Source organism: Staurois parvus, unplaced genomic scaffold (assembly GCF_062004578.1).
Source record: "Staurois parvus isolate SC_StPar_1 unplaced genomic scaffold, SC_StPar_1.0 ptg000147l, whole genome shotgun sequence".
NCBI classification, from domain to species: domain Eukaryota; kingdom Metazoa; phylum Chordata; class Amphibia; order Anura; family Ranidae; genus Staurois; species Staurois parvus.
Window position 1 is genome coordinate 26,482,981 of NW_028317943.1, and position 27,490 is coordinate 26,510,470.

The following is a 27,490-nucleotide window of genomic DNA, read 5'->3' on the forward strand; positions in this document are numbered from 1 at the left end:
ATGTTTCATCTGTTCCTGGTGAGCTGCGAGTTCAGTACTTGTGCAACAACAGGATTTCCCTGTTTAAGTAATTGTTCGCTTGCTGGGTGTGCACTGTGTGGGAAATTCCTGCTCCCTGTGTGCTTCTACAGCGTGTGTGATAACGGAATGTAAGAAGTCAGTCTGCCTAATGAAGAGATGACTTTCATATCTGAACAATGGCACATTATAGCTCCAGTTGTAGCACATCTCTGTTTGATGTTCCTCCAGTTATTATGGAAAAGTTCTGTGAACTGATGGACTGCAGTGATGGGGAGTTAGGATGGAGAGGGCTGGGTAAGTGTGGCATGGCTAACACCTTGTTTGGAATAATTGTTTTATTTAATTGTCTTTGATTCAACTTTAAAGTGGAAGTCTGGGCTAATACTATCTAAGGCTAAACCTACTCCCACCCACATTTTAAGCCCTATATTAACTACTCTTTAAAGGGAAGACATGTATACTTACCTAATCTGAGGGCACTCTGGTCTGGTCACGTGATTTCCAACCAGCCTGGGGGAGAGGAGATGCAGGAAGGTAAGTGATTTTGGGTGCAGGTCCACTTTGAAGTATCTTGAGGGATAGGGACTGATGTGAATGTACAATATATATGTAAAGCGCTGCGTAAATTGATGGCGCTATACAAGTACCTGTAATAATAATAATATGTACAGTATATTTAGTTTTTGATGATACAATGAGATTCACTCTGCTTGTCCTGGTGATCATTGTCTCTGATACAGTAAGTGATCGATGGGAAAGGAAACATATTCCAGTTGTAAATACACGTTTTAGTAAATGAACTTATTTCCCGCAGCTGAACGGCTATCTTCCGATTGGAGGGATTTTCGCAGAATTGAGAAGTATGCTGAACAAGGAAAAAGTAAAACAAAGGAGCTTGTCTGGAGTTGGGCACATAAAAATAAGACAGTCGGTGACCTGTTATTGGTTCTACAAGAAATGGGACAGCAGAGGGCCATCTCCTTATTCAGAGGTAAGGAAATACTAAAGAGACTTTTAACCACTTCCAGACCGGACACTTTTACCCCCTTCCTGTCCAGGGCAATTTTCAGCTTTTAGCGCTATCACACTTTGAATGACAATTGCGCGGTCATGCAACACTGTACCCAAATGAATTTTTTACCATTTTTTTGAGATAGATAAAGCTTTATTTTGGTGGTATTTATTCACCACTGGGATTTGTATTTTCTTTGCTATGTAAATGAAATGTCCAAAAAATTTGAAAAAAAGTGTTTTTTTTATAAAATTTTGCAAATAAATAATATTTCATCATAAATCTTAGCCAAAATTTATTCCGTTATCTTTTTAGTAAAAATAAAAAAAAATCCAAATTAGTTTATAAGCAAAAATTATAATTTTTAAACATTTTTTTTTACATTTTTATTTTATTTTTTTATATTATTATTTTTTATTTTAATTTTTTTTTTTTTACATACTGTCACCCTAGTAGTACAGTGTCACCATGGTGACACTGTACTACTTGTGAGGGGTGATGAAGAATTTTTATTTTTTTTTACACTGATTGCTTTTACACCCATATAGGATGTAAAAGCAATCATTTCTCTTTCTCTCTGTGTGCATTCTTGCACTCATTGAGAAGAACTGAGTGAGCTGTGATTGGTCACAGCTTGTCACATGGTACAAGGCTTTTGTGAATAGCCTTATACCATGTGACCTCTGTGATCATTCACAGATTTCACACATAGTAAGCAATGATGTCAGAAGTGACATCTTGCTTACTACTTTGCATGTGATCACTGATTAGCCAATCAGTGATCACATGATCGGGACCTCGTACAGAGGTCCCGTCCGACGATCGGTGTTTCACTGTGTCCGGAGGACACAGCGGGCACCGGATCGCGGTGCTGCGCGCTCCCAGGGAGCGCGCACAAGCAGGGTGCGGGGAGGCCGTTTATAGACGGCCACCCGACCCTGCAGTGCCACCGTCCAGCCGTTTATATACAACGGCCGGTCGGGAAGTGGTTAAGTTAATGGCACATTGCAACAGTCAGAATAAGCTGCCTAGTAAAAAACACTTGCAATCTATAGGTTTGAATACAAGGGTCATTTTTTTACAGATGTTAAAGCGACTGTTCACTCTGGAAGAAAATTAAAAGTCAGCAGCTATTAATCCTGTAGATACTGACTTTTAATAAAATGACACTTACCTGTCCAAGAGTCCAGCACCGTCCTCACCCTAGTTCTGCACTAGCTTTCACTAGCGCCGGCATCCTAACAGCGGGCAGCCGACTATGCTGCTTTCGGCTTCACAGTTAGCTGCCCACCCTGTGCATGCTTATGCCACGCTGGTCTTTATGAATGGTCCTGAAGTCTTGTGTCCCAGAAGACTTCAGGGAGGGGGGAGGGTGGAAGTGGGAGTGGATACATGTCAAAACTATGTACCTGCTCCCCCCCCCTCCAAAATTATATGCCAAATATGGCATAGAAGGGGGGAAGGAGGATTTAACCACTTCAAGTCTGGACACTTTCACCCCCTTCCTGTCCAGGCCAATTTTCAGCTTTCAGCGCTGTCACACTTTGAATGACAATTGCGTGGTCATGCAACACTGTACCCATATGAATTTTTTGGCATTTTTTTGAGACAGATAAAACTTTATTTTGGTGGTATTTATTCACCACTGGGATTTTAATTTTTTTTGCTATATACAGTCAGGTCTATAAATATTGGGACATCGACACAATTCTAACATTTTTGGCTCTATACACCACCACAATGGATGGTGGGAGGCACATATGCAAACTGTTGTAATTCCTACACCATTCACCTGATTTGGATGTAAATACCCTCAAATTAAAGCTGACAGTCTGCAGTTAAAGCACATCTTGTTCGTTTCATTTCAAATCCATTGTGGTGGTGTATAGAGCCAAAAATTTTAGAATTGTGTCGATGTCCCAATATTTATGGACCTGACTGTAAATTAAAAAGTCCAAACATTTTGAAAAAAAGTGTTTTTCTTATCAAATTTAGCAGATAAATAATCTTTCTTCATAAATCTTGGCCAAAATGTATTCAGCTATCTTTTTAGTAAAAAAAATAACCCAAATTAGTTTATAACCAAAAATTATAATTTTTCAAAATGATTTTTTAACATTTTTATTTTATTTTTTTTAGATTATTATTATTTTTTTTTTAACATACTGTCACCCTAGCAGTACAGTTTCACTATAGTGACACTGTACTACTTGTGGGGGGTGATGAATATTTTTTTTTTTTACTCTGATTGCTTTTACACCCATAAAGGCTGTAAAAGCAATCATTTCTCCTTCTCTCTGACTGCATTCTTGCAGCCATTGAGAAATACCGTGAGAGCTGTTATTGGTCACAGCTTGTCACATGGTACAAGGCTATTGTGAATAGCCTTGTACCATGTGATCTCTGTGATCATTCACAGATTTTACACGTAGTAAGCAATGTCAGAAGTGACATCTTGCTTACTAGTATTCATGTGATCGGGACCTCACACAGAGGTCCCGTAGAGCGATTGGTGTACAGCGGACACCGGATCACGGTGCCGCACGCTCCCAGGGAGCGTGCACAGGCTGAAAATGCGGGCGTTGTTTATGAACGGTGACCCGCTCCTGCACTGCTACCGTCCGGTCGTTTATATACATGGGCCGGATGGGAAGTGGTTAAAGAGGAACTTCCCCTTTTGGGTGAAATTCCACTATAACTGCGGTGTTTGGATTTTGAATTGGATCTTTGGGAACACTATACGCTTAAACTGATTGCAAGCCAAACTCAAATGCACACTAACCAGAAACATAACATATTAAATGCATTTTTAGAGCCAATTTTGCCTTAATGAGATGTGTATATATTATCTAGCTATTTACTTTCACTATTTAGCTAGTGGTAGACGGGGAAAATCAAACTTGGCTTGACAATGTAATGTTGTTGACATTTCAACATTTATACAAGTGGCTTCCTCAGTTCAAACAATCTTTTGACAGAGGAAACCACTTTGAGTGGTGAAATTTATTTAACATTACAGTACAAGTCAATTAGTTTTTTTAGCTTAACACATTGAGCACAATAAAATAAACATTCCTTGGTAAACTTACATTTCTTACCCCACTTGCAGTGTACAAATCTCAGTGCTGCTGGTTCCTGTTCTCACAGTGCTGCTTGCCTGAATTTCTGGTCTTCAGAGGAAAGCGTTAACAATGAACAGTACTGTCTTCAGCTAGTAGGTTAGCATGGAGAAGAAAAGGGTAGGAAGGAGCAGAGGAATGCCTTGCCATCCTAGTCTACTGGGCTGTACATTTCAATTGATGCACACAGTATAGGGAGACACAATTGTAGCCCCTGCAAGCAAGGTTGGTTCCATAGGGTGCTGCAAGAGAAAGGAGCCACCTTGAAACAGGAAACCTGGGACAGAAGTCAGTGTACCAGCTTAAACTGTAACTAGAGCAGCTAAAGGGTAGTTTTTTTCTTGTGTCCAGAGTTGGAGTTTAAGTTAAACTTAAGTCTAATTGGTTGCTATGAGTTATTGCACTTTGTTCTTAGCCTTAAAATCCAACCCAGGATGTTTTAAAAAACTCACCCTTACATTGGGGACCCTTGCACTGCAAGGGTTAGATGCTTGTTATGTCCAGGTGTGTACGGAAAGGGAGTAAAAACTTACCTTACTCCTCATTTCAGCAGGATCCCTCCAGCGCTTCAACCAGTCCCCTGCAGCCTGCTCTGTAAGCAGGGGCTTGGCTTGGATGCACTTCAGCCACCTCAAAGAACCATAAAAGCCCTGTATGGTATTTTATGATGCAGAGGCTGTGCCAGCAGACTGGAGCTTCAGGCAGAGGAGGAGAGCACCTGAGCTGGCTGGAGTGGAGTATACAGTAAGTGATAGAGTCTGCATTGTGATTGTAAAGTCTAAACTGTTTTTGTTTAAAAATAACAAACCTGATATACTTACCTGCTTTGTGCAATGGAATTGTACAGAATGGCCCCGATCCTCCTCTCCTCAGGTCTCCTACCAGCGAGGCTCCTGGCTCCTCTTCTCCTGCTTCCTATGGTGGCACACCTGCAAACTTGATCCTAAGCTGCGCTGCCTGCATCCAAAGATACAGGGAGCGCAGCTCAGCTCCTCCTCCCTATTCCCTCATTACAGGATTTGACTGACAGCAGAGTGAGCCAATGGTTCCTGCTGCCTCAGCAAAGCTTGTGAGAGTGGGGAGGAGAGGAGACAGCCGGAACAGCTGGGAACAGTGCTGGATAGAGTGAGGGTTCAGGTAAGTATTGGGGGGGGGGTATACTTTTAGTGGAACATTTTTCACCTTCTTGCAGGGAATGCATTAAGGTAAAAATGTTTAGGCTTTAGAACCACTTTAACCTTTGCAGTATTGCAGTGTGGGAAGGCCCCACTACAAAGGTACATTATTTTAAATTCCTGGAGCTGGGCTTTAACAAATACAGCTTCATGAGTGTGATCGTGCTTCTGCCTTTGCAACTAACATTTACTTTCTGAATAATTGCACATTCAGAGTGTCCTTTGTTTCATCTGTCTTGTAGGGTTCAATGCTTTGAAAGCTTTTCATGACCAACCACTAAATTAATAGCTCAGTAAAATGAAATAATGCATGGTGGGATAACATCTTTCATGTTTTTATCTTTTTCATAGAGATAAATGTCCTGTCACCTGTCAGCTTGCAGGAGATTAAAGAAGGAACTAAGAACTTCAGCAGAGACTTCTTAATTGGAGAAGGACAGTTTTTTGATGTTTACAAAGCAGACATTAAGAAACAGTCATGTGTTGTCAAGTTGCTCAAACAGGTGAAGAAATAATTACATAGCTACCATTTACCGTTACTTTGTAATCAATTAAAGCAGCTCTAGCTAACTTTACAAGCTGCGTGAACACATTCTTTGCATGTCGCAATATGCTAGAGAATATTTAAATAAGCATCATTTTTTTTTATTAAGAAGCAACCCTTGAGATTCAGTCAAGATGTGCTTGAAAAAAGCACTCTGGGGAATTTTTGCCATCTGAATCTGCTGTATCAAAAGAGTGATTTCCTCAGCCCCCATCCTACTCAGACTGTCTACTGTACCTTTTTGGCAGTGCACACAGTGAAATGCTGTGGCAGGGGAACTCAGCTGCATGATAATTCCATTCATTTTACCCTAACAGGCCACAGGGTAAGAGGCAATACTACCTTGTATGCACACAGCCAAAAAAATAAAGGCTACTGAGCTGACAGCAGAATTTACTTGATTGTATCATACTTAGGCCAGCATTGCAAACCGAGAATTTGATGATGACCCTAGTTGACGCCTGAGCAAGGATGGCATCAGATTTTTAATGTGGGAGGAAAGTAAAGGTGATGTCAAGAGAGCACAGTGGTCCCCTTGATAGATTCTTGTTAATGTAACTACACATCACTTGCTTGCATATAGCATGAAATAAAAATATATCTGAAGCTAGGTCTGCTTTATGGTACGATAATGGTAAGCTCATTTTATTAATAAATACCATATGGACCGCGCATAAGCCGTGCAAATAATAGAAATTTAGTGACAATAAATAACTTGTGACATTCAATAAACATTTATTATACTGGTATTAATAATTCAGTCCCAGTATGTGAGAATAAAGTGCAAAGTGCTCAATTCTTGCTTGTGAACTGGTGACTGGTACTCCACTGTGCTCAAACTGGTGCCCCACATGGACTTGCACTCACCGTCATCCCATGACCACCTATCTCTAGGATGGTTGTTTGCACTTTTGGGGACTATCCCAGTATGCAGCGTTGTTAATACTAACCGGTGTTCCTTCACATGTCAATGCAAAAATTCTTCCTCTCCTCCACAGTATTCAGCATATAGATAAAAACAAAAACCGACATCCCATTGTGTAAAACCATTACAGCTTTAATGGTGGGGACATACTGTAAAAATACAACTCACAAAAGAAGTGCCCATAACTTGGCACTTGGTGTATTCAGCCTTGGAGTACTGCACATTACGGATACTTGATATTATTGATTTATTCATAAGCGCAGCAGCATTTTTTTCAAAGCTCATTTTATTGGTGGACATTTTGTGCAGTTATTAGTCTCATTATTGCTTCTAGACAAACGGTTAATGCAAACATGCTTTGAAGAAGTGACACAAGTATGAACATTAGGGCTATTTCATACCTCACACCATGTCTATTGAGCTGTGTTTTTTTTCGCATTCCGCTGCACATACAGTGCCTTGAAAAGGTATTCATACCCCTTGAAATTTTCCACATTTTGTCATGTTAAAAATTTCAATGTATTTTATTGGGATTTTATGTGATAGACCAACACAAAAGGGCACATAGTTGAGAAGTGGAAGGAAAATGATAAATGGTTTTCAACATTTTTTTTACAAATAAGTATCTGAAAAGTGTGTTGTGCTTTTGTATTCAGCCCCCTTGAGTCAATACTTTGTAGAACCACCTTTCGCTGCAATTACAGCTACAAGTCTTTTTGGGGATGTCTCTACCAGCTTTGCACATCTAGAGAGTGACATTTTTGCTCACTCTTCTTTGCACAAAAGCTCAAGCTCTGTCAGATTGGATGGAGAGTAGCTGTGAACAGCAATTTTCCAGTCTTGCCACAGATTCTCAATTGGATTTAGGTCTGGACTTTGACTGGGCAATGAATACGCTTTGACCTAAACCATTCCATTGTAGCTCTGGCTGTATGTTTAGGGTCGTTGTCCTGCTGGAAAGTGAAGCTCTGCCCCAGTCTCAAGTCTTTTGCAGACTCTAAGGTTTTCTTAGAGTAAGACTCTAGGTTTTCTTCACGATTGCCCTGTATTTGGTTTCATCCATCTTCCCATCAACTCTGACCGTCTTCCTTGTCCCAGCTGAAGAAAAGCATCCCCACAACATGATGCTGCCACCACCATGTTTCACGTTGGGGATGGTGTGTTCAGGGTGGTGTGTAGTGTTAGTTTTCCGCCACACAGCGTTTTGCTTTTAGGCCAAAAAGTTCAATTTTAGTCTCATTTGACTAGAGCAGCTTCTTCCCCATGTTTGCTGTGTCCCCCATATGGCTTCTCACAAACTGCAAATGGGACTCCTTATGGCTTTCTTTCAACAATGGCTTTCTTCTTGCCACTCTTCCATTAAAACGCCAGATTTGTGGAGTACATGACTAATAGTTGTCCTGTGGACAGATTCTTCTACCTGAGCTGTGGATCTCTGCAGCTCCTCCAGAGTTAGCACAGGCCTCTTGGCTGCTTCTCTGATTAATGCCTTGCCCGGCCTGTCCATTTAGGTGGATGACCACGTCTTGGTAGGTTTGCAGTTTTGCCAAACTCTTGATTTCAAGGGGTATAAATAGTTTTTCAAGGCACTGTATATGGTGTGAATAGGCACATGGAAAACAATTGTTTTGATTGAGCCCTGTTTATACTATACATTTGCACTGGTGAGTAGAAAAAATGTAGCTCGACAGACATGTTGATACATAATTCTACTTACAGGTGTATTTTCTAAAGCATATAAATTAGAATAGAGTGATTCATAGCTCCCTAATTTGGAGACTCTTCTGGGACCAAATCCCTCTGTCCCTTGTTCCTCCTCAGTTGTTCCTCTTTTTGATCTGATGTATAGACTGCTATAAAACAATGTATTTAGCTACCAAAAGTGTTATAACATGCTAAACCTTTTATCCAGCTTCTAAATTATTTAACTTTCTTATTTTGGCAAGCCACTTTGTTAAAACGTATTGGTGAAAAAAAGCACTTGTGAGTTTAACCAATCATTTTTTGCACATGAAATATTCTTGATCTGTGTAACTGAGGGCATGGCCAGGGCATGTTTATGCTTACATACTTTGTATTAAACGGTGTCCCTCTTTGTTATCTTAGAAAGTTGGGAAGTATGGTGTTTTCATAAACTTTAATACCTCCCAAATTGTACAATCAGCTTCTAACCTAACACATTTCATGACATCATGATGGTTGGATCACAATTTCCAAGTTGACTATGTGGGTAGAAATGCTAGGGTATGTTCCCAACATGTATTTGAACTAAGGAAACAACTTCAAGGAGTGGTAAATGTTTAATGTTACTAAACCAGTCCACTTCAATGTGATTCACTACTAATAGTTATACCATGAAGTGGATAAATGAGAATATTCACAGGCTTGCTTCAGAAGTCAATCATGTAAGTAGAATTATAACAAAAAGCTTCATATGATACTTTTGGTTGTCATTATTATTATTATTATACAGTATTTATATAGCGCCAAAGGGTATGCTCAGCGCTGTACAGTAGCAAGGGGGACATAACATGAGACAAGACAGTAACAATACACTACAGGAGGGGTTCGAGGGCCCTGCTCTTTCGAGCTTACAATCTAGGAGATGTTCTCTTTTTAAACAACATGATTCTTCTCTAAAACCAACAGATAAACCTATGTGGTTGATTAGTCTCACTTGTATTGGCCTATGGATAAACAATCAGGTTAAAATAAATATACCAATGTAAGCGAATAAAGTGCTGGTGCAACCATAATAACAGATCATAAATAATCCTAAATAAAGTCCAAATACTAACGTGGTCCACTAGGTGTAGAAACCAGCGGAAACCAGAAACCGTGACAAATCTTCTGTGCAGTAAAACCACTAACAGCACTTTATTCACTTACATTAGTGTATTTATTTGATCCTGATTTTTCTTTTTTTTTTAAATCTTTTTTTATTTTGATCCTGATTTTTTTTATCCCTATTTATTCTCCATATTTAACTATTTGAGTATTTATTGTTTGAAATTTTTCTGTCATATGAGTTAACATTTACAGGATTAAGTGCTGCACTATTTGGTTTGTATTCAGTGTTGAGGTTGGTTCACCTTTCAAGTGCCAGCAGCTATTATCTCTGATCGCTCACTGTTTTTGTCTATTTTGTTATTGTATTGGCCTGCCAAGTAAGATGCCATAGCCAGTTAGTTTTGGTTTTACAGTGACTCGCAATAGTTTGTAACATTTTAGCTATGAGACAATTTTTTTTTTTTTTGGAAAAGTGGACTGCGCATAGATGTTGTTGTTAAATCTTCCACTTGCTATCATTAGATTAGGCAATTTACATTGTAAAACGCCTTTCAAAAAGTGTTTATCCAAATAATGCAACCAATGAAATTTCTGTTTTTTGTTTGTATAGAAGAATGCTTCAGCAGATAATCAGATGCAAGTTAAGTTATTCCTGGAGCAATGGCAATGCTTACCTAGGTAAGAATTTGTAGAGTAATCTTTTTTTCTACATATATACCATTCTTACTTTATTTGTATAAATAGAGAAGATTATTAAAACAAAACGGTGGTGAAATATGTTACAAGGTGTTAAAGGCTACAGGCTTAGATGGAGAGCTGCAGGAAGTGTTAGTAGACTACGAGTGTGGTGATCACTGCACTTGTATTCCATTGAGAACTACAAAGTCGTCCTTGGTGGCAGACAGGGCTTGTAGTTCATTCACAGTTCTCTGTGAATGAGCAATGTAGCTATGTGGGTGGAGCTGCACACAACCATGCTGATTTCAAAAGTAACAGTGGCCGCAGGGAAGAAGATCCCCATGCTGTCATGGTAGGGAGATGGGGGCGTGGTTGTTCTGGGCGCTGGGGATTTGCTTAGGAATATGTTACATTTTGCACCCTAAATACAGGTGTAACCTGTAACATGTTGCAAAAGGTGGAGTTAGCCTTTAATTTTACAATTTAGTCCTAATCACTTAAAACACTTTCTCTTTAACAGCTCTTCCTCCCATCCCCCTTTAACCTAACTTGACAGGTTTTTTTTTTTGCCCCTTACCCTGTGAAGCGAGCAATGCCTAAGTCCAGATCCCTTGTTGCCACCAGTCCTTGACCATTATTCCAGTGCTGTAATGCTGTCGTGAGACCACAGATCCCCAGTGTGCCGCATTCTTTATTCTTCTGTTTTTTATAATGTCTACAACTTACTAAGCATAGTAATGTACCATTAGCTGTACACATCTTTTGCAGCAACAGGGACATTACTTATCTCTAATGAGGTGTGTCCTATGTCCGTCTGGCTGTTGCATGGAAATCTCCCAGCTGCTGGAGGGCCCTCCCTAGAGCACTGACCTCCTGGTGGAAGGTTAACATCAGCTACTGTGAGTGTGAAAGAGTTATGCCACCTTTCTGCCCCTTACGCCCACCTCCTTCATTCATAGAACTGGTACTATTCTTTCCCAGAATGCAAAGTGTTTTAGAGGCAGATCATGTAATTCCTCTGCCCATCCCTCTATGCCAAAACACATTGTATGTGGTATTTGATGGGCAGTACTGCTCTCAGTCCTGTGAAGACTGAGATTGAGCTCTGCAGTCACCTTTGCAGCAGTTGTTTTCTTATTTCGGGTCACATTCTTGTGCATTGTCCTTTTGTCTCTTTCGGTCAGTTGACCATGTCGACCGCACTTATGCTTGTCAGATGACGTTTTCCCGGACACTGTATATGCCATTATAACCTCGCAACACCGCAAATAAATTTGCCACAGAGGCATCAGCTAAGCGGGCACCAACAATTCACCCTCTTTGAAACTCAGTAAGCTTTGACATGGCTCCATATTACTAGCAGTGCACGTAGTGAATGAAAAAAGTTAGGATTCCCACCTGTTAGCTAGGTGTCTCATCACACAGCGGAAGCAAAAAAGTGTTACATTGCTTCCGCTTTCAACGCAAAACATGTCATCACTTTTACACCTGCAAATCATGTAGTGTTTCCATTTTTTGTCCAACCCCTGTACTTACTGTACCTGCTCTGTGCAGTGATTTTACACAGAGCAGCTCTGATCCCCCTCTTCTCCCTGCCAGTGCTCCTGGCCCCTCCCTGTTGTCGACTGACCCCAGAGTAAGCAACTTGCTATGGGGGCATCTGAGCAGGCTCACTCCTGAGCTGCTGCTCTGTCTGTCCATTCATTCACAGAACACTGCTTGGCCCCTGCTCTTTCCCTATAGGTCCACTGGCTGTGATTGACAGTAGCAGGAGCCCATGGCTCCCAGTTTTGTCTCAGCCAGTGAGGAGGGAGAGACCCTGGAGAGCCAAGGCTCTGTGCATATCGCTGGATCGAGATGGAGCTCAGGTAAGTATTAGAGAGGGCTGCTGCACACTGAAGGTTTTTTACTTTCAGGCAAAGAATACATGAAGGTAAAAAACCTTGAGACTTTACAAACCACTTTAAGAGTGAATGATGGACACACACAGATCGAAAGCTCCTCTCAAGACTGGCCTCTCCTATACATGGACAACCTGGGTGCCGGCCATCACAATCCATCTCCACGCTTCATTGAGAATAGGAAAAAAAATCAGCCACATTCCAATTAGCTCTTCTTGCAGTACTTTTAATAATAATCCATGCATTGACTGCATATAGTAATGATTCCAACCCAAAACCAATTTGCTCTTCTTGCAGTATTTTTAATAATCAGGGTGTCAACTGCTTATAGTAATGTCTCTAACCCAAAACCAACCATTCGAATGAACATTCATTCAAGTTGGAGAGAAAATAACCCAGTAATATTTATTTTGTGCCCTTATTCACATAACATACATACAGTTTCACAGGTTAAATAGCTCTGCCATTTTTTATAAATACGCCACTTAGTTTACAGTACAGGAGGCTTCCTCATGTTATTCCCTCTTCTGGTTGAATGTTCTTAGCCTATAGTGTTAGGTATTCTCTATTGTACGACTGTTCTTTAATTCTTCTGGCCTATGTTCCATTTTCTGTTAGGAACAAATGTTACATTCACCCTTCAAAAGGCAACACATAGAAACTGATATTTTACACATATTACAAACATTACGGGAATTATTTGTGACTTTTACATGAATGCTGAGATATTTTCACTGCAAATTATTTATAAATAGACTTCATAGTGTTAACCTCATTTTACAGTAGTTTGAATGAACTACATGGAAAAGCCAGCATACATATAACTGGCCAATTTGCTGTCTTCAACTTAAAACACTTTTCATTTTGTTAGAATCCAGCATCCAAATGTATTAGACTTGCTTGGATATATCAGAGCCGATGAATCAACATGTTTGGTGTACCCGTATCTGAAACACGGATCCCTCTTCCATAGGTTGCATTATACTGTAAGTTCCAATTATTATCTGTTCACAAAAGTTTTCATAATTATTTTAGAAAAGTGGTATTTTTCTGACTTTTGTATATTAACATCTCGTATTTTCTGTTATTGTTGCTGGAAGATAATCCTGTTATTTTGTGAGCGAATCTATCAGTGGTTGCAAATCAATTTGCCCTATTGACTTATTTTATCATACCATAGGATAAGACTTCACCTCTTTCCTGGCAAATACGTTACAACATTCTAATTGGCATAGCAAAGGCTATTCTTCACCTACACACAATGAGCCCTGGTCCTGTGATATGTGGAAACATAACTAGGTACGTAGATCCATAAAAAAAATTACTTATTTATATAATAGATATACTACTAACCACTACTAACATCACCACCATCAATCCCGCCCCGCAAGCCAAAGTCCTTGGAGTCATTCTGGACTCTAACCTCTCCTTCCAACCTCATGTCAAATCACTGACAAACACATGCAGGCTCCACCTCCGCAATATCGCCAAAATACGCTCCTTCCTTACCCCAGACACCGCTAAACTACTTGTGCACTCCCTGATTATCTCACGCCTTGACTACTGCAACTCCCTCCTCACCGGCCTACCCCAGTGCAGGCTCTCCCCGCTTCAGACCATCCTCAACTCAGCGGCTAGACTCATCCACCTCACCACCCGCTCCACCTCTGCCACCCCCCTCTGCCTCTCCCTCCACTGGCTCCCTATCGCCCAACGCATCAAATTCAAACTACTCACTCTGACCTACAAAGCCATTCACAACACTGCCCCTAACTACCTCACCGACCTGATTCCCAAGTACCACCCTACCCGTACCCTTCGCTCTTCACAGGACCTCCTTCTATCTTGCTCCCTGGTCTCCTCCTCCCACGCACGACTGCAAGACTTCTCCAGGTCCTCCCCCATCCTCTGGAACTCACTACCCCAATCCATCAGACTGTCACCTTCCCTCCTCACCTTCAGGCGCTCCCTGAAAACCCATCTCTTCAGGGAAGCCTACCCCACCCTCACCTAACTGCTGCTCTCCTTCATTCCTCCTACCACTCCATCCCCCACAGCCACTTCCTCCTGTACCACTACCCCCTCCCTCCTAGATTGTAAGCTCGAAAGAGTAGGGCCCTCTTACCCCTCGTGTGCTGTTCGTAGTTGCTGTAATGTTTCATGTATTGTCCCCCCCTCTATTGTACAGCGCTGAGCAAACCCTTTGCCGCTATATAAACTCAATGTAATGTAATGTAATGTAATGTAATAGAACTCTTGAATTATGTTTTTATGTAAAACATGCCTAACTGCCTGAATCTGCCTATTCTGCAATTCTTTGCAAAGCAGCATTCTGAGTGACAGAGGCAAAAACTAGGGTGACCTCATCTACTGCTGCTACTTATGTGTCCAGTGACTGGGGTGGGTCCTAGACCAGGTTGTATTGGTCAACTGCAATAAACTGCATGCAAAAGTCTAAGACCAGGCTTTGTTTCTAGCAAAGGTACTCGAAAAATAAAATGAGTTGAACAACTTTCTAAATCCTTTGGCAGTTCTGGCTAATTACTTCTTAATTACTTCTTAGTGTAGTTTGTTTTGCACTTCTTTGACCCATTTTCAGCTGACAGCGGGCTGAGCCCTGCTCAGAGTGGCTGTGAGAACTCAGTGATCAGTGGTCATGTGATCGCTGAGTTCTCACACTTAGAACTGGCAGGGGACAGATGCAGTATCAGACCGATGGACTTTCACACTGATCCACCACAAAAAAGCAAAAACACTTTTACCGCGCTTTTGCCACGCTTTCTGGGCATTTTTAAAGGACACGTGACTTAAAAACTGCTCCAAAAATGCTTTGCAGAGGCATTTTTGAGGCACTTTTCAGACATTTTTGAGGTGTTTTCCATTTATTTCAATGGTAAGAGGCATTTCTGGGGCATTTTTTTTTAACTCACTAAACATGCCCCAAAGATGCTGCAAGTGGGAGTTTTTACACTGCACCACAAGTGCAACACCTGAGTGAGAAAACATACATAGATTTACATTCACATACATAGGGAAGCAGTTTTCTTGAGCTTTTCAGGTGCTTTTTTTAGCGCAAAAAGCGTAAAAAATTCCTCAGTATCAGGGGCGGACTGACCATTTGGAAACTCGGGCACTGCCTGAGAGCCCGGAGTCAGTAGGGGGCCCCATGAGATGCCCCTGGTACCTTTTTCATAGGCTTTTTTGAGTTTGGGCAAGGACACAGGGGCCCCATGATCCCCTATTGCCCGGGGGCCCCACGAGTTGTCAGTTCGCCCCTGCTCAGTATGAAAGCAGCCTAAGTACTGTATATCTGGGGAAAAAAAAGAAACCCCTACTTCTCTTTTAATCCAACATACAACAATAGGGTCTATGTTACCATTGTATTAGAGGACAGCTTGTGCAAACGTTTCCAGTGGCATTTGTTTGAAACCTGATGTTATTTCTAGAACAAACACATCTTTTATGCACAGCAAGTCTGCAAAAAATGAAAAACCTATATACAGTGTGTGTGTGTGTATGTATATATATGTGTATATATATGTATGTATATATATATATATATATATGTATGTATATATATATATATATATATATATATATATATATATATATATATACATATATACTGTATATACACACAAAAGTATTGGGACGCCTGCATTTACGCGCAATGAACTTTAATGGCATCCCAGTCTTAGTCCGTAGGGTTCAAAACTGAGTTGGCCCACCCTTTGCAGCTATAACAGCTTCAACTCTTCTGGGAAGGCTGTCCACAAGGTTTAGGAGTGAGTCTATGGGAATGTTTGACCATTCTTCCAGAAGCACATTTGTGAGGTCAGTCACTGATGTCGGACGAGAAGGCCTGGCTTGCAGTCTCTGCTCTAATTCATCCCAAAGGTGTTCTATCAAGTTGAGGTCAGGACTCTGTGCAGGCCAGTCAAGTTCCTCCACCCCAAACTTGCTGATGCATGTCTTTATGGACCTTGCTTTGTGCACTGGTGTGCAGTCATGTTGGAACAGAAAGGGGCCATCCCCAAACTGTTCCCACAAAGTTGGGAGTATGAAATTGTCCAAAATGTCTTGGTATGCTGATGCCCTAAGAGTTCCTTTCACTGGAACTAAGGGGCCAAGCCCAAGCCCTGAAAAACAACCTCACACCATAATCCCCCTTCCACCAAACTTTACACTTGGCACAATGCAGTCAGGTAAGTATCGTTCTCCTGGCAACTGCCAAACCCAGACACGTCCATCGGATTGCCAGCGTGATTCATCACTCCAGAGAACACGTCTCCACTGCTCTAGAGTCCAGTGGCGGCATGCTTTACACCACTGCATCTAACGTTTTGCATTGAACTTGGTGATGTAAGGCTTGGATGTAGCTGCTTGGCATGGAAACCTATTCCATTAAGCTCTCTACGCACTGTTGTTGTGATAATCTGAAGGCCACATGAAGTTTGGAGGTCTTTAGCTATTGACTCTGTAGACAGTTGGTGACTTCTGTGCACTATGCGCTTCAGCATGTGCTGACCCCGCTCTATTATTTTATGTGGCCTGATACTTCGTGGCTGAGTTTCTGTTGTTCCCAGTTGCTTCCACTTTGTTATACTACCACTAGCAGTTGACTGTGGAATATTTAGTAGCAAGGAAATTTCACAAATGGACTTATGGCACAGGTGGCAACCTATCACGGTACCACACTTGAATTCACTGAGCTCCTGAGAGTGAAACATTCTTTCACAAATGTTTGTAGAAGCAGTCTGCATGCCTAGGTGCTTGATTTTATACACCTGTGGCCATGGAGGCGATTGGAACACCTGAATCCAATGATTTGGAGGGGTGTCCCAATACTTTTGGCAATATATTTGTGTGTGTGTGTATATATATCAAAAGCAACACATCTGTGCGCTAAAGAAAGTTTGCCATGCAAAATGTGGCATGGTGCTGCACTAATCGGTGGATATAGTGAAAGATGGACATGTTTTTTTGTGACAGCTTCACATATTCCAGCATCATCATTCATATAACAACTCAGAGCCGCAAAGTAAGATGATGATAGAAATCTTTACTTTACTGCTATGTAATAACATTGCAGGTCTGAACAGGGTGGGGTTCAGGTGCAGGCAGCTATGTCCTGCACTGAATGATGTCTGAATGGTGAAGTACGGTATGTCCACTCTTTTTAGTATTGGCTTAGGTGGCATTTGCCCTCCTGTCCCCCTTACCCACCAGTTCTCACCAGATTGTGACTTGCTTTCCAGACCCTAGAGCAGTGGTTCTTAACCTTCCTAATGTCGCGACCCTTTTATACAGTTCCTCATGTTGTGGTGACCCCCCAACCATAAAATTATTTACCCAGTAATTATAATTCATGAGTGTCGTTTTACCTCCAATACTGCTGCTTTTAACACAGTAGCTGTTTTCTACAGAGCGGCTGCTTTCTACACAGCAGCTGCTTTCTACACAGCAGCTGCTCTTTACACATCGGAAATATGTGTTTTCCGATGGTCTTAGGCGACCCCTGTGTGAAGGGGTCACGACCCACAGGTTGAGAACCACTGCCCTAGAGTAATAAACACTTCTACTTGCCTTATTTTAGTGCTACATTACAAATTACCATTAAACTAACACTATTGTAAACATACACCATATACACATCTTCTAACTGTTGTTCATCTTTTTCCTTTTTCTCATCCAGCAAAAATATATTGCTTGATCAGCATTTTCAGCCAAAGCTCTCTGACTTTGCCATGGTCCATTTGAGGTCTTACCTGATAAATCACATTAAAACTATCAAGATGGATCATGCCACTCTGAAGTTCCTGGGATATTTGCCAGAGGAGTACATTAGGAGGGGAGATCTGTCAGTGAAAACTGATGTGTATAGCTATGGAATTGTGAGTATGTGAAGAATCACCTTTAAAACTTTGATTCTGAACCAGGAATTTCATTAGAGAGGTTTACACTTTACATAAAGTTTTATGAAGATGAATCTTGCAGTTAATGCTAAAGTATAATTTTCAGAAAGAATGGGTAAACTAAATACTGTTTGCCAAGAAATATGTTTGTAAGAAGGATTTTCAGCATTCGGTGTAGGGTGAATTTCTAAAACACACCTGTGGTTATAAAAAATGCAGCAGTATTTAGCTGATAGCATAAGTTCTGACATGTGGAATTTCTGTACTCAGGAAAATCTTATATCCCGTCTCATCATCCATGGTCAACTCAGCTATCACTAGTCTGTAAGTCAATTACATTAAATGGTTAGTTCACCTTTAAAGAAAAGAACGGTGAACTAACACCCTACACCCCCCCCCCGATCCCACCGCAACTTCATGGGTGATTAGCTGTCAGTGCTTACGCAGCCAAGGTAGCAGTCTGGGGCTTTGATATACTTGATCGTCTTCCCCTTCTTTCTATATCTCTTCCAAACATATCAAAGAGATCCTGACCGGTCAGTGCTGGCATGTGACCACTTTGACCAATAAGAATTATTCTGATTTAGCCCAGAAGCCTTACAGAGAGAAGGGGAAGAAGAGGGGATTTTTTATTCCCTGGACCGCTGCATGACCGGTGACAGCTAATCATCTATGAAAGTAAGTGCAGCATGGATTGGGGAAATAGGGATGTTGTTAGTTCACCTTTACATTTTTTCTGAAAGGTAAACTTACACTATAAGGTAATTACTAAGATGTCATAAAATGTATCAGTTGCTGATTGTCCAAGAACATGATGACAGGTGTAAAACTTTGTGAAACCATACTGTTCTAATGACACAATCCAATCCCATGAAGTCTGCAACACCTGCTAATTGTTTGAGTCACATGACTGAATTATAGGGCCCTTTCACACCTAGTGGAGTCTGCTTGCTCAACAGGGAATGTGAACGCTGATCTGTCCACTGAGCAAGCAGCTAGCTGGTCCGTGTCTGCTCAGCCACAGACACAGCCCGCTGTCCTTTATGGGTGGTCGCATGTAACGCCTGTCCTACTCCATTTCAGGTGACTCTCTTCCTGTGATTTTTAAAGGAGCAGTTTGCCGTGATTGCCTTGCGATCTTGTTGTGTGCCAGTTGTGGCAGAATCGCATTGCATTTAGGGGGCCATTGAAGGATAATTCCACCCAAACGTGAGTCACACACTTGGCATCAATTGCCATGCAATTTGGATTCGCTGTGAATCTGCTCTTGATTCCAAATCGCAAAGTGTGAATGAGGCCCGAAGTGTACAGCCTCTTTAATTGCCATTGCATTGCTTTTTTATGTATGATTTTTTTGTCCCTCCTATTAGATCATAATGGAAGTTTTAAGTGGGTGTCAAGCTGTGGTTGAAAATGGATCCAAGACTACTTTTCTTGTAAGTATTTCATTAAAACAAAAGCAAAACATATAAAATGTGCATTAGTAAATAACATATATAAACAGGTACATACATTACAGTTGCATAATCATGTGTAATTAAGCTTTTCATACCACTGGCCGGCAACAACCTGGGAAAAGCTTGGAAAAAAAATATTCCATCAATAAACTAACAGAAATGAAAGTGGGTAGGAAAATGGATGTATGTCACAGTTTATTAGTATGAAAAATATGGAACATGGTTTTATTTTGTGCCTCTTAAGCCACTTTTACAGCGATATCCCTTTGACTAAAAAGCTATATTGTCACACTGTTCTGTATCTGTACATATAATATAAAATTAAATAAAATGAATTCTATGTGTAATTAGTATGTGCTTTTAGATATGTACATTAAGCTAAATACATTTGTGTCTAAAAACATTTAAAACATAGAAACGTATGTAAAACATAGTTTCCCTTTCAAGTTGAACTTTAGGGAAAAAGCTAAAATACTGTACATACAGTATACAGGTTCTGTTTTGCCTTTGCTAAGAATTTGTATTACTGTCCACCCAGGTCTGAGATTTACACAGTTCTGCCACACAGCACAGTCCTGTCTGACAAGGAAGAAGACCTGATTTTTGTCTGCTGCATTTAATTAATTCTTTCAGGCTTCTCTCCCAACCTGACTGGACAGTCAAAGGAGAAGAAGCGAACTGATGAGCTCATCTCTGTTGCTCTGCTCTGACCTCCTAGCAGCATGTTCCTTTTAGCACATAAGCATTGAAGCACAATTAATTTGATCCTAGATCCTAGTACTACAGATTCAGATTTAAATATAATTTTACTGGTGTATGAATGATTACAGAGGTGTATTGTTTGCTTATTTTATATTTGGATTTCAGCTTTAATTCAGTGACTGCAAGCAAATGGTTGAATCTTTCATTAGTAAGAGATTAAAATAGCTTGTTTTCTAGCCTAACAAAGACTGTTTTACAATTTTCTTTCTATCCTTTCATGTTGTTCTTGCATTCTTTAAAACTCTTCATTCTTACATAGTGAAGCAGAACATCAGAGATGTTTGGTAGAAAGAGAATATTATGCAGCATTATCTGTACCTAGACATAAAACATTTATTTTGGGTACATCCAGTACTCTTATAATTGTGTTTTCCTGGGCACCTCTCTTTAAATAAACTTGTTTTTTTTTTCATTTAACAGAGGGAAATTTTTTGGGAGCAAATGGAAAAAAGTGGAATTGAATATCTAGTCCATTTTATGGATTTGAAAACAAGCAAGTGGCCTTCTTATGCAATGAAAAATCTTCTGGGTGTATCCATTGATACTACAGAAGTTCGTGCCAGACAGAGGCCCACAATGAATAAGGTGAGGCGTCTGTCCCCCTATTATGAACTGATAGTTAATATTTCTTAGAATTCTTTTTGAAACATGAATATTAATTTGTTAATGTTTATTTAGGTTTTTAAAAGAATAGAAAACTGTACAACTTCTGAAAAGCTAACCGAAGACCACCCAAAGTCACTGATGTCCATTCCGCCTTCCATATGGCCTTTGCGTAGGAGCCAGTTCAAGATTCCTGTGGAGACAGATGAAACCATGGACATTCCTAATATTATATATGAAAGGAATAAGGAAACAGAATGTGGTCAATCAGAGGTGTCAACTTTAGGCAATACCAGGAAGGATAGAGCTGCAGAAAAAGTGATTTTGTCAATGCAAAACAAAGCTCTATTACATGAAGATTATTTCTTGCACACACCAGGTATAGCTTATACAAGCAGGCCAGTGGAGTGCAGCTGCTCATTTGAGTCATACAGCAGAACCTTCTGTGAAGAGTGTGTTGCAAATGGTTTCAGCCAGGACCAGTAAAAAATGGAAGTTGAGTAATATTTGATTAGAAACAAAGTTAACAATACAATACTGTAGTATGATGTGTTATCTGTAATACAGATGTCAAAGTATGTTAATGGTAACAGAGAAATGTGAACTATTTAACTTTACTATGGAGAATTTCAATTTACTTGCTAGCTTCTTTCTGTGATTTCATTTATTTATTTCAATAGAATTATTTATTCTGTAGAAGGTACAGCTGTACTGCATGGGATACAGTTTTTTTGTGAAACCATCTCTATGTTCTGTCCAATGGCTTCCCATTGAGATAAGATGTGTGTTGTGAGATAAGAATGTTGTGAATATGCTGTTTCGGAGCAGAAGAAAAAGGGAGATTGAGGTTTTGGTACAGAAGGATAGACTCCGGGTAGTTTGAGAGTTTAGCTGGGAATCGGGTTTGAGTTTTTACCAGAAGAGTGGTAATATGTGTTTCTTCAGGTTATTTGCAGAGCAAATACCACATGCCAGCAGACACTGGTCTTTTATCTGAAATTTCATCAACAACATTGTGTTGTGCATAAATTATTTGAAAATTCCTTTGTTATTTATTGTTATTTTTAAAACAAATTTAGTTTACAAGCACATTTTATGCTTAAAGCAGAGCTTTAAAATTTGGTGCAACTCTGCATAGAAACCAATCCGCTTCCAGATTTTATTGCCAAAGCTTAACTGAACAAGCTGACTTTAGAAGCTGATTGGCTACCATTCACAGCTGCACCAGATTCTGAGTGCTCCAGTTTTAGTAAATCTCCCCCAAAGTGTGTAGAGAATAACAATGGTGGATGTACTGACCAAAGGGCCCCTGTGCAAAAATAATTACTGGGCTCCCCATTCAACTACTGCCCAAATAAAAATGATTAATTGTAAATAGATAGATGTCCTGGAGATGCTCAGACAGGCAATAATGGAGGTCCAAGATACCCAACATCACTTAGATAAAACAGGACATCTTTTAAATGCCTCCTGTGTCTCACCTGACTTTGAAGTCAAATTCTGATTCATACATTGGACCCTTGATGAGGTCACTTATGATGAACCGTGTTGAGCGGAGTTTGGGTGTACATCACCACGAATGCGTACACGTTCGAGGCCATCTTTGATGTGGGAGTATTTCAAGCTTTTTGATTGTACAGGGATGTATCTCCCTTTAGATTTTTTAAGAGCATATATTGATTTTAATAAATAATTTCAAGAAGGTTTTACACATTATAGATGGTTGCTTTATATCTTTTGATGACCTAAAGACCCGATATAAGGTGACTAACACATTTTTTTATAAATTTTTCCTGCTACTTCATGCTATACTGGTATAATTTGGGACTCTGACCCTTGAGCTTTTGGAATCGTCCCTCGAAATGTTACTGTCAGACCCGGATATTGCTTAGCTGGTCACACTACCTTTTATTCCCGTCTCCAGGCAGCCGGGATTAACCCTTTTCATATTGCTCAACGTAAGTGGAAGGCGGTGCTTCCTGAGCTGCTTTAAAAGTGTTGGGAGGAGGTGGCAGAGGTTTGTTTCCAAGATCTCATTAGCACTGCTGATAGGTTTACTCAATTCAAGTTAATCCACCATCTTAATTACACCCCGGCTAAGTTGGCCCGTATGAGCTTTGGATCTGCAGCCTCTTGTTCTTGTTGTGGCTTTGGGGGTGCAGATCTACTGCACATGTTTTGGGCCTGTTCTGCTCTTGCTTCATACTGGCAAGAGCTCTTTACTATTTTCGATAAAACTCTACATTTGTCGGTTCCTTATACACCAGAAGTTGGTCTTTTGGGTAATTTGAATGATTTTGTACCTCAAACCCAGCCTAGATTATTAATACGTATGCTTCTGTTTTAAGCTAGAAAACTTGTTTTGTTAAATTGGAAAAGTGCCAATCTGGCCTCTGTACAGAGATTCTATTGTATGGTTAATATTGATCTGCCAAAATATAAGATTATCTACATAGGTCAGGCCTGCCTTAAAAAGTTTACAAAAATATGGCAACCCTGGCTGGACATATCAGACTCTTTTTGGGGGGATATTCCACTATCACAGTCACTGTCGCAGGGTTCTACAACTTGAGAGTTTTTTTTGGCGCTACTGTTGTGGTGACTATGGGTTTTTTATCTCTCCTCTTGTCTGAGGAATAGGTGGCGCATGTGTGTTTGTGTGTGTTTGGTTGTGTTTGGTGATGTGCGAGTGTTTTCATTTGCTTTTGGTTCTTCTATTCACTATGGAATGTTTGTAAATGGTTTATGAAAACAAACTAAATAAACACCTTTTTTTTTTTTTTTAAAAAAGAAGGTTTTACACTATGGAAGGCTCTTCTTTTTCATACACATGCCATTTGGATGTCTGATGCAATAAGAGATGATGGTCACCATGGACTGGGTGAACGCTATTTGTACTACATTGGATGGTGTGAAGGAGGCTTAAGTTGGCATTATCTGTTAACATTGAGCTGTTTTGACTACTCAATAATATGAGGGTTAAACATATCTGGTAAGCGTTTTAGAGTACAGAGTGGGGTGACACACTTTGCATGTGCAGAAAACACCTTATTGCTAAATGATTGATATTCACTTTATACCCATTTTGGTTTCACATGGAGTTGGGACTTTCATTCATGGACTTTATCACATTTATATCTTTTGCACATATATTGAATAACTTTTTGTTACATGGATGCATTTATATATTGATGTATTGAGTTTCATAAGGTAAAAGCTGGATTTGTAGTGTGTGCTACACTGTTGTAGGGAATTGTTTGTTAAATTCTTATATCTGGATTTTGTGCTTAGTTATACCTTGGAACTAGCACAGATTTCCTACATGCCATCTACGTATAGTATTATTGGTTATCTAAAGATACCTCACAGCAAATGCAATGTTCCTTTAGACTCTTTCTCCCTCTGATTTGAAACTCTTTAAGACACTTTTTGAACAGAGAAAGCGTTAAGGGGGAGGAAGGTGAAGTGAGTCATTCCAATTAGTCATTCAGTTTTGTGGATACATATCTTCTCTGAAGAAGGGACATGGCCCCTTAAACATGTCAGTGCTTTATGGTGACAACAGTCATCTAGTACATAATGTTGGCCCACTTTCCACACCAGCATGGGACATTTTTGCATCCTGTTCCATTTTGGTTCTCCCAGTGACCCCATCAGCATTACCATTTCTAACTTACTCTCTTATTGTGACTACGCAGTGAGAGATTGTCTTGCAAATGGTGGCATATCTGTGTGCTCCTGTGGATATCAAACTTTGGTAATATGCCCTGATCAAGTCATTGCACTTTGAATACAATTATATTATTTTTTATTTATTAAAGTGGCTATATCTGCACTATCCAGTGCACTCTCTTTTCCTTTTTATGATCTCAAATGCAAGTGGAATGCACCAGAAAACAAGCTGTTTGTCCATCAACAAGGCCTGTTGACATAGGCTCTAACACATAATTAGGGATAGGATTTTCCAAATCACAATGTTAAATGCCATCTTTATGCCTTTAAATATTTGCTTCCTCATAAAATATTATTTAGCTATCTGGTAGCTATTTATAACTATTTCATTAATGTGTCAAGCTTACAAATGAAGTATTTCGTTATAGGTCTTCAAATGTTGAGTTATTATACTCCTGATCAGTACTTTATCTCATATTAAGTAACTCAGTCAGGGGTCTTTTGTAAAAATAAACGATGATGACAGTTCCCATTAGTAAGAGCTCGGTGTTATAATATGCTGTTCCTAGAAGCTTTATACAGTAGCAAGCACCTATATCATTTCTAAAGCGATGGATGTTTTGGTTGGTTTCAGAGATACTGAGCTAGCACAATGTATAAGGCTGATGTGCTAGTACAGAGAAACAAAATTGGAAAAATGCCACATTTCAAAGCTATTAGGCTCCTTTTGCACAGGCGGTATCATCAGGTCTTTTCAGGTGGACCTGATTGGAAACTCCATATGAGTTTGGGAGCATCACATGTAAACAGATGTGCTTTAGTTTATATATGCTCTGTCCAAGTCCAAAAAATAAAACGTCTGCATCCTATTCCTTTTTTCTGAACCTCATCATCATGGATTGGAGGTAGTCTAATGTACATGGATGCAAATTTGTTTACATCCAGCTGTCCATAGATTCAACATGGACCAGGAAAGCTCCAATTTGTTTAATTCAGTTAAACACTGAATATACACAGATGTCACCAAACTGTCATCCATGGATAGGTGACTGTAAACTTTTTTTTTTTTTAAATGCTTTTTATTGTATTTGGATGCAGTCAAATAACACATACATTGTGACAATCTGATGAAAGCAACAACATATCTTACAATAAACCATATAAAAAAAAACCTATATAGCACTGAGTTATTAATTAAAAAAAAATACTAAACAGTGTCAAAATCCGTTGTAGTTGGGAAAGGTACACCTAGTAATACTTGTAACATATAAAATTGGATATATAATAATGATATTATCACCTATCTCCTCTATCTGCGGATGATGTTTTATATGGTGAATGAGACAATGGACCCCAGATTTGATCAAACCTCAGCAGAATGCCCCTGTTAGAGTATGTAATTTTATACAGAGGAGGGCGTTGGTCAGTTTTTTCATTCAGTTAGCAAAGGGGAGAGGACCATTTTCAGGTATGTAGAATAGTTTTTTTGGGGTATAGAAATATAATGCGTTCAGGAATATTTTAGCATGTGAAGGAATTTGGCAATCCTCTATCATCCTGCTTTTGGGCATTGGAGGTTAGGTAGGCCCAATGCAGTTTCAATGAAATAATTAACTTCTGTACAAAATTATTGTTTGTTACGGCAGGACCATATTGCATGAAAAAATCTGCTTCCTAACCACAAGATGACTGTAAATCTTGTTTCTCTACTATGTAGTCAGGGCAGTAGTTTCAGCCTAATATTGTTTTATTATTGCTTTTGACCTATTGCTATATAGCAAAGCCCTATGTAGTAAAAATTCTGCCTTTTAAATAAACAAAAACAGAAATGTATCCAAATCTTTTTACAAAGATGCAAAGATAATTGAAAAGATCATTAGAATTCACTGATGAATTTAGTAAATGTATGTAATGAATAGAAACAATCAACTGGAGGATGTGGAACATGGAAAATGTTTTTATTGACTATATTACAATTTCATCATATGAAGTGACAAATGACAGCTAAACTCCATTAGAGGGCGCTTTAGTCCTGCTAGAGAAGCAGAATGTGAACAGATGCTTGGAAATTAAATATTCTGTATCATGTTCAATATTTTAAGGGCTTTCTGGCAACTGAATGAATTCATCAGCCCAGCCAACAGGCTTTATGTAGAGGAGGATTGTTGTAATGGTAACAGTTGCAGAACTCATATATAATTATGTTGCCGATATTCAGTTTATTTGTCCATCTGATTGTTAGAATAACTAGCATGATAGAGTTTTGCCAGGAATTGTGAAGCAAAGTATCATTTCAATAAAAATGAGCTGTATAGTCTCAGTTTGATGACTTTATTAGTGCAGACTATAAAACTGAAATGTGTCTATCTTCTGGGTAATAGGCTTTGCTAGCAGCAATAATTGTCTGACTATTTTTCTGCATCTTTAATACAACACAAAAGTCAGAATGCATAAATTCTGTGTATCCTGGACCAATAAGAAAATAAAAACAGTTAAATATTGTATATGGCATGTTTCTACTAAAGCTAGGGGAGTGAAATACCTGGTTTGTCCTTTTCCCTACTTCTTCAGTAAATGAACCCTTTGATTTGACCCCCAAATTCCTTCCCTATTACATTTTTCTTTGTGTTATTGCATATATTATTATGAATATCTTATTACCTTTTATGACATGAACATACACATAATGCTGGCATCATCATAGACAAAATAGATCACTTACTAATATTGATTTTATAATGTCTCTTCAAGCTGAGATAAATCCCTGCACCCCAGTGCTGGATTAAACTCTGTGGAGGCTCCTAGGCAGTTGAAACTTGCTGCCCCCATGCTGGTTTCTGGAGGTTTCTCATGCTGTAGTGGGATAACATTGAAGTAGTGTGCGCATCGGCTGCTAGATGGAGATGACCATCACAA

General features: G+C 39.7%; 1 protein-coding gene across 1 annotated transcript; it reads left to right on the top strand.

The window, feature by feature from the left end:
* Positions 1-27,076, top strand: IRAK3 (interleukin 1 receptor associated kinase 3). Its single transcript, XM_089674166.1, has 10 exons — positions 1-315; positions 836-1,012; positions 5,679-5,830; positions 10,197-10,264; positions 13,037-13,151; positions 13,346-13,464; positions 17,861-18,059; positions 19,451-19,516; positions 20,720-20,884; positions 20,978-27,076. Exons 1-10 carry the CDS (start codon positions 198-200, stop codon positions 21,386-21,388), a joined length of 1,590 nt encoding a protein of 529 aa, XP_089530292.1. The 5' UTR covers positions 1-197; the 3' UTR covers positions 21,389-27,076.
* Positions 27,077-27,490: the final 414 nt, after the last annotated feature.

Coding starts and splice junctions, on each gene's coding strand:
- IRAK3 (XM_089674166.1), top strand. CDS start 198: ATGGCACATTATAGCTCCAGTTGTAGCACATCTCTGTTTGATGTTCCT. Junction 19,517..20,719: donor GATCCAAGACTACTTTTCTT/GTAAGTATTTCA, acceptor TTCATTTAACAG/AGGGAAATTTTTTGGGAGCA. Junction 20,885..20,977: donor AGAGGCCCACAATGAATAAG/GTGAGGCGTCTG, acceptor ATGTTTATTTAG/GTTTTTAAAAGAATAGAAAA.